The 12337-nt window shown below is 49.0% G+C and overlaps 2 protein-coding genes across 3 annotated transcripts in view; one reads left to right on the top strand and one right to left on the bottom strand.

Moving 5' to 3' along the window:
- LOC135370098 (COP9 signalosome complex subunit 7b-like) overlaps positions 1–12337 on the top strand; it is a 337544-nt gene that overhangs the window by 58849 nt on the left and 266358 nt on the right. The window lies entirely within an intron of this gene.
- The window catches only part of LOC135370752 (uncharacterized), a 97632-nt gene that overhangs the window by 45993 nt on the left and 39302 nt on the right, over positions 1–12337 (bottom strand). For both annotated transcript variants that reach the window (XM_064604573.1, XM_064604572.1), the window contains exon 5: positions 3088–3128. In XM_064604573.1, the coding sequence (XP_064460643.1) occupies positions 3088–3128 (41 nt within the window). The remainder of the gene's footprint in view (positions 1–3087; positions 3129–12337) is intronic.

Here is a 12337-nt window from a genome sequence, read left to right on the forward strand (position 1 = left end):
TTCATCTACGCCCGCCATGTTTCAAAGAATGACGTCTTTGATACTCAAGGATTGCTCCGGAGTATTATGCTACATCGACGACATCATTGTGTTTGGGAGACACAAAGCTGAACATCAAGGAAATCTTCGAAGAGTGCTCACCGTCATTCGCTCAACCGGATTGAAGCTCAATGCAAAATGTGTGTTCGAGACACAGGAGCTGGAATTCTTAGGGCACCACGTAAGCACTGATGGATTACGTCCGCTTCGTTCTCAAGTGGAAGCAATTACACTTGCACCAGCACCAAACGATGTTGCTACCCTACGTTCGTTTTTAGGACTTGTAGGTTTTTACTCAAAGTTCATCCCAAACTTTGCCACGCTCGTGGAGCCTATGCGTGCCCTACTACGGAAAAATCAACCCTTCCTGCGGACAGACATTGTCAATGACAGTTTCAATGCTGTGAAGTCACCCTTCAGAGAAGACCGTGTCGTCCACCCGTTCCACCCTACACTACCAGTAATCGTCACGACAGACGCTTCTTCGTACGGGTTAGGAGCTGTTCTGCAACAAGTGCAAGGCAATATGTATCGGACAGTTGCTTTTGCTTCACGTACCCTTTCTTCGCAAGAGCGCAAGTATGCTGTAGCGGAACGAGAAGCGCTGGCATGCCTATGGGCGTGCGAGCACTGGCACGTCTACCTTTGGGGTCGTCCTTTTCTTATTCGCACAGATCACCAAGCCTTGGTGACCTTGCTATCGGCATGCGGCACAGGAAGACGTCCACTGCGACTTAGTAGATGGACAGAGCGCCTTCTTCGTTACAATTTCACAGTCGAGTACTGCCGGGGTGCCGACAACAAAATAGCAGATGCGCTGTCGCGATTGCCTCTGTCACACGATGCCCAGATTGAAGAGCTTAATCAGGAATTCGACTTTGTTGGCCAAATCGAAACGTCTGTAGCGAAGACAGACCTTCAATTAGCATCACGGAATGATCCGATCTTGAAACAAGTCATGGAGTTCGTGATGGAAGGATGGCCGTTAAAGCAAGACTTGATGCCGAGTCATCAGCCATTTTTTCGAGTTCAAGAGGAACTCACGATATTCGAAGACCTCCTAATACGTGGATATCGCATAGTGGTACCACCAGCGTTCACGGGACATCTCATACAGCTAGCCCATGAATCGCACCCAGGCATCGTGCGCACCAAGCAGCGTTTAAGGGAGAAATACTGGTGGCCACAGATGGATAAACAAGTTGAGAATGCTGTCAAGTCGTGTAATATTTGTCAAGACGCCGACAAAAGTGCGAAGGCGGCTGATACGCCACTGCAACCCATTCCGTTTCCAAGCAGGCCATGGGAGAAGGTAGCCGTGGACATAATGGGCCCTTTTGAAAAAGCTCCTCCTGACTGCAGGTACGCCATCGTGATGGTGGTCTATTTTTCTAAATGGCCAGAGGCCAAGTTCTGCGCGAATGTGACAGCATCAACAATTTTGGACTTCCTGAGATCAGTGTTTGCACGAGAAGGCTATCCGGAAAACCTGGTGTCCGATCACGGACCCCAGTTCATTTCACATCAGTTTGAACAGTTCCTCAGGGATAGAGGCATTCAACATTCATTTTCATCTCTGTATTATCCACGTGCAAACGGGCTTGTTGAAAGGTTTAATAGAGTTCTGAAAAACTATGTTCAAGCCACGTTCTTGGAAGGAAGACCACTGCGACAAACCGTCACCGAGTACCTGGGACTGTACAGATGTACCCCGCATGCAACTACCGGAAAATCACCTGCTGAACTTTTACATGGCAGGAAACCACGGACACGACTGGACATCGTAGGGATACCGTCATCTTTACTTGAGAATGATCCTGCTGCAGCAATGACCAATCTACGTGAACGCGTGCGCAGGCATCAGCAACAGAGCAAGACCTACACGGACCAGAAACGTAGTGCCAAAGCGCCAAAATATAAAGTAGGAGATTACGTTCGGGTACGCAAACCAGGATTCACTCCAAAAGGAATGCCGTCATTCTCCAAGCCGCTCAAAATCATCCGACAAAAAGGGAGGTACTCGTTCCACCTAGCCGACGGCAACACATGGAACGCATCAAAGTTCGCACCAGCGGGTATTCAACCAGCAAGCAGCAACCCCACACCTTCCACGGAATCCTTCAGGCTGGATTATCCCACCTACATTACTACGGGTATGGATGCCTCCGATCCGACACAACACGATGCCAATCAAGAAGCGGCACCACAAGCTTACCCCCATGCTACTGGCATCGGTGCGCCAACTGATGTGCCAGGAGCAGGATCACGTTTGCCTTCGAACGAAGGTGCAGGACAGCAGACACGTCTGCCGCCTCCGAGACATCGACGTCCTCCCAAAAGATACGGGGACCCCGTCGGTCATTAACATCCACGTTTAGTTGTCGCGTTTCAGTATACGTGTGCGTTGGGTATTTCACAAGGACTTTTTGTAGGGGGGGGGGGGAGAATATGTTGTGTTCTTACGGCCATATCGGCATGAGCATGCGGACCAGATGGTCAGCACTATGGTTATCGAAAAATAAAGAGAAAGAAGTTGATCTCCTCATGGACGGTCGCGTCCTGCAGGCTCCATGGAAGTTGGATTCGTTCTTACAAAGGTAGTTATTTCCTTCCGACCGACACCACACGGTCATCTCTCGCATCAGCTTTTTTTTAGGAGTATACGTGTCGACAGCATGATAAGTGACTGCGTGAAAATCCCAGTTGCCCCAGCGAATCCCAGTGAGGACATTCGCCCATCGCTGGTCGTGGCAACTTATTCTGGGTAAGATACCCAGAAGAAACAGTCGTCCTACACTCTAAAAACAGAACATGACCACATACCATTGCCACGAATGATACGGTTATCGCTTCTGATCCGAAGAGAGAGAGAGGCGTAAGCCTTTTTTTGCGGCTATTGTCATGTATCCAAATTGACACAAAAAGGCGTACGCCCCCTCTCTTTTCGAATGAGTAACGACAACCCAACAACAACGAATCAAAGTTGAGTTTTTAGATCGTACGTACAACTATAGATCACAAGCAGAAACATAAATATAATGTACTTACGTGCACCATTATCCCCTATACCATCAGGTAAGATGTTGGACCTGGAAAGAATTGAGTTCTAGCAAAATTGTCACATTTCAAGGATACCACTTCATGATATACATATATAATGTTTTCAAAACTGTACACTCTTAAAAATGGACTTCACAGCATAGCACGCTCCGAGCTTTTTATGTGACACTTATGCTGTTAATAATTGTCACAAAAAAGGCGTACGCCTCCCGTTTTCAACAAATCAGTCCAGATAACGATATCATTCGAGACTATGGTTGCGGTGAAGTTGATTTTTAATAGTGTACTTGTGTTTGACTCTCACTCTAAAAACAGAACTTCAGCGCATAGCACGTTTCGCACCAACCATTGCCAATGAGAGGGAGGCGTACGCCTTTCTGTGTCGATTGCCATATATACAAATTGACACGAAAGGGCGCACGACCCCCCCCCCCCCTCTCTCTCTTCGATTACCAGAAGGTATAACCCTATCAATCGTGGCGATAACTGGCACACAGCGTGCTATGCGGTAAACTTGTGTGGTGGGGATCATTAGCTTATCGTGGGAAATGACAACAAAGAAGGGGGACAAACAAAACTCTGCAATTTTAGAAATATTACTTGGCCTTCGAAAACAATGTCATTAGGAAAGCTTGTTTCCCAAGGCAAGTTTTTACCAATGCCGTACAAAAAGGGCCCTGACTCCCGTTTTCATCAAATCAGGGGCGTGAACGTCGTCATTCGTGATGGTGACTGGCTACACTCTTAAAAATGAACTTTTATGTGACAATTATGAGCACCATAAGTGTCATAAAAAAGTCGTACGCCACCCTTTTCTGAACAAATCAGGGCAAAGAACGATATCATTAAAGATGTTTGTTGGCTAGGAGCGTGCATTGTGGCGATGTTCATTTTTAGGAGTGTAGGATCGCGCTATAAGGTGGAATTAATTTTTAAAAGTCTGGAAAAAAGAAGCGTAGGTTCTGCATGCACTTTGTCTCTGCCCCTTTCGTTGGCTGTCCAGACTGAGGAATACGTCGTCCTCACATGTAGGCAATGAGCTCTAGTGTACTTATTGACTATTGTCACCGATGCAATGCTCTGCCCCGTGTACTCTCAGAACAGAACTTCAAGGTATGGCACGTTGTGCGCCAACCACTGCCATGAATGATAGGGATATTGCTCTTGTTCGAAGAGAGAGAGAGGGGGTATACGCCTTTTTGTAGCAATATATCTAAATTGCTGCGAAAATACTCCAAAAGCCGGGAGATGACATCACGAAAGAAAGAGAGGACTCCGACTTAACCTAACAAACAACGAACTTTAAGCAGACGTTCCGCCTGTCATAAGGTACAAGTGTCGGAGGCCCGACTACGGAAGGACAGCACCCTGCCATCACGAACGTCACTCACAGTTGAAGAGGTAGCTATTCTCCTGAGATTCTGCCTCAATCAAACTCATTTCACCTTCAACGGCAAGCCTTACCATCAAATCGAAGGATGCCCTATGGGAAGCCCTGTGTCAGTGACGCTGGCAAACTTGGTTATAGAGCACATTGAAGAGACGGCCATGGAACGGTTCTCCCGCCCAGTTAAGTTCTGCCGCCGCTACGTAGATGATACGTTCGTCATCCTAGACAAGGACCACGTCGATGAATTCCACTCGGTTCTCAACTCCATTGAATCATCGATCAATTTCACGTATGAAGTTGAGCAGAGCGGCAAGCTTCCTTTCATGGATATATGTGTATGCAGGGACAGCACGGGGGACCATACGTGTGTCTACAGAAAGCCCTGCGATACCGGCACTTTCCTAAGCTTTGGCTCACATCACCCCACAGAACGCAAGCGAAGTGTGGTGCGAACTTTATTGCGCCGTTCAGAGCAATTGTCGTCTTGCAGCGAGCTACCGGCTTGTGAAGATGCGACGATCACCGCTTCCCTGGACAAGCGAGGCTACCCACACACCCGGAAACGTATGCAGCTACGTAAACCGCAGGATGAGGACCGTTCCCGCCTGACCCGGGTCACAATTCCATATGTCAAAGGCGTTTCGGAATCTGTCCGCCGGGCGCTACTTCCATTGTAAATCTGGACGACCTTCCGACCGCGCGTTAAACTGCGCAGCCTCATCTCCAAGCCAAAGGGCACTGTCGCCCCAGAAGACCAGTCTATCGTGGTGTATAAGCTACAATGTCTAGGTTGTGACGCGTGCTATATTGGCGAGACAGGCCGGAAAAGAAGGACCCGCATAAAAGAACATAAGAGCGACGTCCGGAACGCAACACATGCCACACGGCTTAGGAAGGAGGAGGAGGAGTGTCGTTGGGAGGAACCCGAGAGGTCTGCCTGCCTGATTAGGCGGCATGTTTCTCGGGAAGGGAAAGGTGGTGGAGAGGAGGAGAGGAAAGGGTGAAGTGCAAGACCGAGCGGAATCCGCTCGGGGGGAGGATAGCTGCGTCCATGGGCCGACTTCAGGGGAACTGTGCCGGCATATGCCTATTACACATCTGAGGGAAACCCAGGAAAAACCCCAGACGGCACAGCCGGCCCGCGGATTCGAACCGCGGACCTCCCAGTCTCCAAGCGCACGCGTTACCGCTGCGCCACCGGAGCTGGTCCACACGGCTTAAGACCGAACTCAGCGAGCATTCTTGGAACACGGGGCATTGTTTCGACTACGATAACGCGCTGACCTTGGCATGCGAGCAAGACTGGGACCGAGGAAGCTCCTGGAATCGTGGCACATACGCGCTGATCTCTTGCATTGTAACAAAAACCGTGCCCCCCTTCCCGAACAATACTGTCATTTAAGTAGCGACTGGCTGTCGACTCTCCCGCTCAGTCTTGCACTGATGATGCCCGTCGTATGACAGGCGAAACGTCTGCTTAAAGTTTATTGTTTGTTACGTTAAGTCGGAGTCCTCTCTTTCTTTCGTGATCTAAATTGCTACAAAAAGAAGTACGACCCTCACTCTTGGAGTGGTAGCCCCATTCGTGGCAACAGTTGGCAGACAACGTGATATGCAATCAAGTTCTGTTCTGAGGGTGTGAACCGGTAATGTTGCGGTAACTTTACTGTACAAATGACAGCAAACTCTGTTGCTGGCATATATGTCGTATGCCATCTGCTGCACACAATTCGTTTCGTGTGCCCTTTCACGGTTACGGACGCAGTTACGGCTTTCGCAGTTTAATATCCCTTTAACGTAATTGGAGCACTTTTTGCTTACGGGAGCTGTCCAGTGTGCACTGAAAACGATTCTTTTCCAATAACAACTCTAAGTCACATATAACGGCAACACAGTAAGCAGCAGTTTTTGCGTAAGATTAGGTACTATTTAAAGTGCATCATACTCACAAATCAACATAAACAGCTCTTGCTGCTTTATTATGTCTACAAGTTTAGTTGACTCAACATATATATCTGATATATCTCTGATATATCTCGTCGTCTGTTTGTTTATTTAACCCGCTCACCAACTGACACGACATAAGTCAGAAGCATACGTTGTTATGCTAGTTGGTGCATTGCAGTAGTACTAAGAACAGCGCTAAGATAGCGCTAAGAACAGACGACCATATAGTATATGTAGACGCTACTCTGTTGTCGTCCGTTCTTAGCGCTATCTTCTGTAATACGACATAACGACACACGTTCTGAATAAGTTATGACATTCCGATATTTTTCATTCTATACCACTAGACTTTAAAGGTCAGCTCCGGGGGAAACCCACTGTCACAGATTACGACAGAAACTTGCAAGCACAAAAGTCTGATGCCTACTTAATGCACTTCCGAAATAGTTTGGCCGAGTACCCGGTATTTGCTGCGAAATCTGTTTTTTGTTTATTGTCCGATCGTCCGCTTGAACAGCTGAGGTCACGCTCGGCTTTCGCTTTGGCTCTTCTTGGCTGGTATACTGGCTCACAGTTTCGCAACCGCCCTATAAGCTGTGGCCTAGCTGTGTGTAGACCTAAGGGCTGTTACATCAGAGCTGATTGAGTTTCGCTATTCAAGGTACCCATTTTCTACACACTATTCCCACCTTGGTTGAACTTCGCGAGGATCTTGAGCGTATAATGCTCCCGTCGAACGCACAGCTGGATGTGGATTTTTCTCTGCCAGAGCTTAAAACTGCCCTTCGTTTGTCCCGACCCAAATCGTCCCCTGGTGCAGACGGGATAACCTATTAATTTACGTCGCTATATTATACGAAATCTTGGCGCTGAGGGCCTTCGAACCTTGCTGTTTATATGCAACAGCTCATGGAGATCTGGCGAGGTACCCGCAAGCTGGAAGGAAGCCATGTTGGTCCCATTGCTGAAGCCTGGCAAGCATCCGTCGCACCTGCTCTCTTTCCGTCCAGTTAGCCTTACCACTTGTGTTGGTAGGGTGATGGAGCGGATGGTTCTGCACAGGCTGGAATGGTGGTTGGAAAGGAATCACGTTTTCCCTGATGAGATGGCGGGCTTCCGTCGGCACCGTAGCTCAGTTGGCTCCCTATGGACCTTGTGACTGCTGTTGAAGTCGCCAAGAGCTGCAAGCGGATTGTCGAGGCTGTTTTTCCTTGATGTCAAACGTGCCTATGATACGGTCCGTCACACTTATGTATTGCACACCCTCCTCCGGGCTAGAGTGTCTCGCAGGCTTTTTGTCTGGATGGCTGACTTCTTGTCCTACAGAACCATTCTTGTCCGCACCCGGGATGGTGACACGCAAAAAATAATTTTGACACAAGGCGTTCCTCAAGGAAGTGTATTAAGCCCCACCCTCTTCAATTTGGTTATGGCGGATATCAAGCGTTGCGTTCATCGCAAAGTTCAGCTCTCTGTATATGCAGACGATGTGTGCGTTTGGACCACCGGTAAATATCAAGGCCAGCGATTCAACGCCGCCTTCAAAACTCGTTGGATGCTGTTCAGCATTACTTCACCAAGGCTGACATGGACATCTCGGCTGAGAAGACAGTTGTGCAGAAGCTTGAGGATCCGACTCGGTGTACCTCGCCCCGCTGAAACGCGCATGGTGGTGGCAGAGGCCCGCGAGCTGCCAGTAGAGGTCTTACGTCTCAGAGAAACTGTGCGCCATTATCTACGCCTCGTCGCGGAACACCGTCGTCACCCCTTGGTTTCGAAGCTCAAAAGGCGGGGGCAGAGCAACATTTCTCACTGCATCGGTGCTGTAAAGCCCTTGCTACGGGCTTTTGTTGGAAGACCAGTCGTCCCCAGGTCCCTTTCATGGGTCTTTTCGATACCTTCGATCTCCACTACCATTCCTGGGCTCAAGAGCAAGAGGAATCACGTTGCAGCACCCGTGTTGAAACAACTTGCGCTAGACATGATGCAGTGCCGTTACCATTCGCACACTGCAGTATTCACAGAAGGGTCGACCAACTTACACTGCTCCACTTCTGCCTTTACAATCCCGACTATGTCGTCGTGCCTCGCATACCGTCTCTCGCACCGCACCTCATCCACGTCTGCAGAGTTGCGTGCCACTTTGTTCTTCCTCAAGCAGATTGCATCCGCCGCTATCAGCAGCTGGGTGATATAATGCGACTCCAAGGCATCTCTCCAGTGTATAGCGAACAGGGTATAGGGTATTCGTGGATCACTTGCGCCTGTGGTGGTGGACATACTGGAGGAACTAAGCCGTCTTGAGATCAGCGGGCACTCTATCTACTTCCAGTGGGTTCCTGCACACTGCGGCATCCGCGGCAATGAAGAGGCTGACGAGGCTGCAGCAGTTGCGTATCATTCCCGATCAAGCGCGCGGATTACCCTCCCCAAAGGCGACAGGCGAACCTTCCTAAATGATGTGGTGAGGCCTCTCGCACATGCGCAATGGTCTCGGGACGTTCCATCAAGAGTTCTGATGCGTGAAGTGGATCCTGACTTTGGCTTCACCATGCCTTCTCGTGTGCCTCGCCATTTTGCGTCCCTGATACACAGGCTTCGTCTTGGGGTTGCATTCACCCCCCATTTCAAGCATCTGATCGGCAGCTCTGACTCGATGCTCTGCTCTCGCTGTGCTGTTTTGGCGGATACCAAGCATGTGCTCCTCGACTTCCATCTGTACACCTCCCAAAGGGCAGCTCTACAGTGTCGCCTGCAGTCGATCACGGCCGCACCCTTCACATTGGCAACTATCCTGGGCCCTTGGTCTAACCATATTGACCATCGCCAAGTTCTAGAGTATTTCAAGATTTTTCTCCGGGACACTGGTCTCCTCTCTACCCTATGATCTGCCTGCGTACCTGTGTGCTGTGTGTGTGTTTTTGTGTGCTGTGGTTTTGCCTGCCGTTCTGATGTCTTACTGACTCCACTGACTGTCGACCCTATTTAGCATCGTTCATCACCTCACCATCAGGACACACCTCATCCTGCCCCATTGTGCGTTGGGGTAGTGGGCCGCACCTTAAGTGGCGAATTTCCCCTTTCATTATTATTCACTTATTTATTGTTGTTGTTGGTTGTAAAGCACACATTGGTACAAAGAAGCTGTTACGTTCATGTGGCACGATGGTGTTGCAGCCTTTTTCACCTCATATTGCAAGTAAGACTCACCACAAAACACCTCAACTGCTCATGTATTCTGTCCATCTTGGGGTGTACTTGTTTACCTATTGTGAGGGATTATGGGGGCTGAGGTAGTTCTATTATCTCTGTGTATTCAATAAGATTATGGTCTGTTGCTAATGCAACGGGAATATCATGATCATCATACACAGTTGAGCGCATGTCGCGCACATCACATCTTGACTATCATCATTCGGGAAATAAACGTCGTCGTAACAAGTCACGTCTCTTCTCGACTTGGTGTCAACAGAAATTGGTGCCGTGACTATACGACTATGTTTATGTGGCTCTCCGCAGTTCCCTATAAACAGTCAAGAAAGATAATTCTAGGCACAACAATTGCATGCGCGAAGGGACCTCAAAACACATGCTGGGTACGCGTCCTGTTTGACAGCGGTATAGCCAACGCAGCTTCATCACCGAAGAGCTCGCGAAGCAATTAGGATGCCACTCCTACGGAGTCGAAAAAATCGGCATAGGGTCGTTCGGTGGAGCAACAGTCACCAAGGCATTGAGCAAAACTTCGGACAAGCTGCAAACTACACAGGGCACTGCTGTAGAAATTGACGTCCTGCAAACGCAGCAAATATGCGCCAACGTACTTCCTGTCATCGATCAAGAGCATCTCAAGGGCGCCTTCCTACTTGAGGAAGCTTCGAATGTCACCACTGCAGATCAAGAACTTCCTATCTCCATTCTCATTGGGACCGATTGGTACTGGAGACTCGCGCAAGATGACATCAGGAGAAGTAATGATCATTTAGTCTGCGTCCCTACCGAATTGGGATGGTTTATGCATGGCGTCGTAAACGATATGATGAATTCTCAAGCCCAGCGGAAAGCTGCTCTGTCCCCTGCAAGGCCTGCAAAGTCAATTCATTAACAACATTTGGGGTCCAGAGGACGAAACCGATTACGACGACAAAATCGCATGTGAAGTATTGAACTCGTTTAATAGTGGATCCTTCTCTTTCACTGTCGCTTCCTCATCGCCTTCCGCGACACTACGCATCCCTTCTTCACCGCATGCGGCTGAATTTTCATTTACACCAGTTATGAGGCAGCGTCTTGACCGTGCGCCCTCGGACCTTTGTGCAGCATGCAGTGTGCGTGCAGACCTGCACCACCTACTTATGGACTGCCCGGACTACCAGCAGGAGCGTGCGATCTTGCAGCACGAACTGCATGCTATCGATCATCGCCCATTTACCATAGGCAAGGTGCTGGGCCCATGGTCCAGTCCAGCTCATACACGCCACGGTCTGCGTCACCTTTGGGACTTCCTGTCATCAACAGGCCTCTCCACCCTGCTTGATTACCGGACCCCTTATCATATCCATCATCATCTCCATCACGTACAAGTGGCACTGGGGCAGCGCCCAGCCTGCTGGCCGGCATCAGCCCCATCTCATCATCGTATCTCTATTTGTGTGTGTGTGTGTGTCGTTTAATAGTACAGTCAGGAACGTCAACGGAAGGTACGAAGTACGGCTACCTTGATAAGACGACGTACACCTTGGAACAAATGAACGAAACGCATGGGAATGACTTAAAAGTTGACGGGCCGTTTACTTCGTAAGCCCGACCTGCTCAAGACGTATGATCTATCCGCAAATACCTAATTGACGGCGTCGAAGAAAAGGTGCCAGAGAACGAACACAATCATGATCAAGTGGATAGACCATCAGTGTACTATTTACCTCACCACGCGGTCATTCGCACAAACTGTATTACAAGGAAATCTCGTATCGTGTTTGACGCTTCCGCTCATGAAACTCAAGAGATCAGCATGAACGAGAATCTTCACATCGGACCCACTTTGAACCCGAATGTAAGCGTTCTCCTACTGAGAGTTAGACTGCATATTGTTGCTTTTACTGCCGACATAGATAAGGGATTCCTCCAGATACTCATCCACAAAAGGGACCGAGATGCGTTGCGATTTCTTTGGTATAAAGCTATGCCCACTGGAGTGGATGATAAGTTGGAAATATGGAGAATGACGAGAGTCACGTTCGGGATTGGTCTTAGCACATTCCTGTTCGCGGCGACATTGAAGAAACTGCTGGGAGAGTCCGAAGCAGAGTATCCGGAAACAACGAGACTTTTGAACGATTGTACGTATGTCGATGATTTTATATCTGGTGCTGACTGCGAGGAAGCCGCTATCAACGTGTACAACGAGGTGAAGAATATAATGCAGAAGGGAAGCATGGACATGAGGAAGTGGACTTCCAACTCAGCACGGCTGAACGCTTTGTACCTGCAAGACCCGGAGGAAGTCTCGCGTGATAAAGGTTCTGGGAATGAAGTGGGATACGGAACAGGACTCCCTCTTTTACAATGCTACCAACCTTCTTCAAGGTCGAGGGCCTGCTGTATGGACGAAGAGGAAGGTGTTGCAGACGGCTCAAAGCATATATGACCCGTTAGGTTTGATGTCACCGTGTACGATTCCTGCAAGGATCTACGTGCAAAAAATGTGGCAACAAAGTCTTACTTTGGATTAGGGTTGTCAATCCCGAGCCATTTTTGCAGTCCCGGGAATTCGGGATTTTTCGCTGTCAGGCCCGAGTCGGGGTTTCGGGATTGTGACAAGTTCAGGTGGTGCTTTGAAGTAAGTCCTGCACGGGTCAAAATTATTTGATCCGCATCCAAGCCGTACTCGCGTGTACAAAT

This window comes from Ornithodoros turicata, chromosome 10 (genome assembly GCF_037126465.1).
Source record: "Ornithodoros turicata isolate Travis chromosome 10, ASM3712646v1, whole genome shotgun sequence".
Lineage (NCBI taxonomy): Eukaryota > Metazoa > Arthropoda > Arachnida > Ixodida > Argasidae > Ornithodoros > Ornithodoros turicata.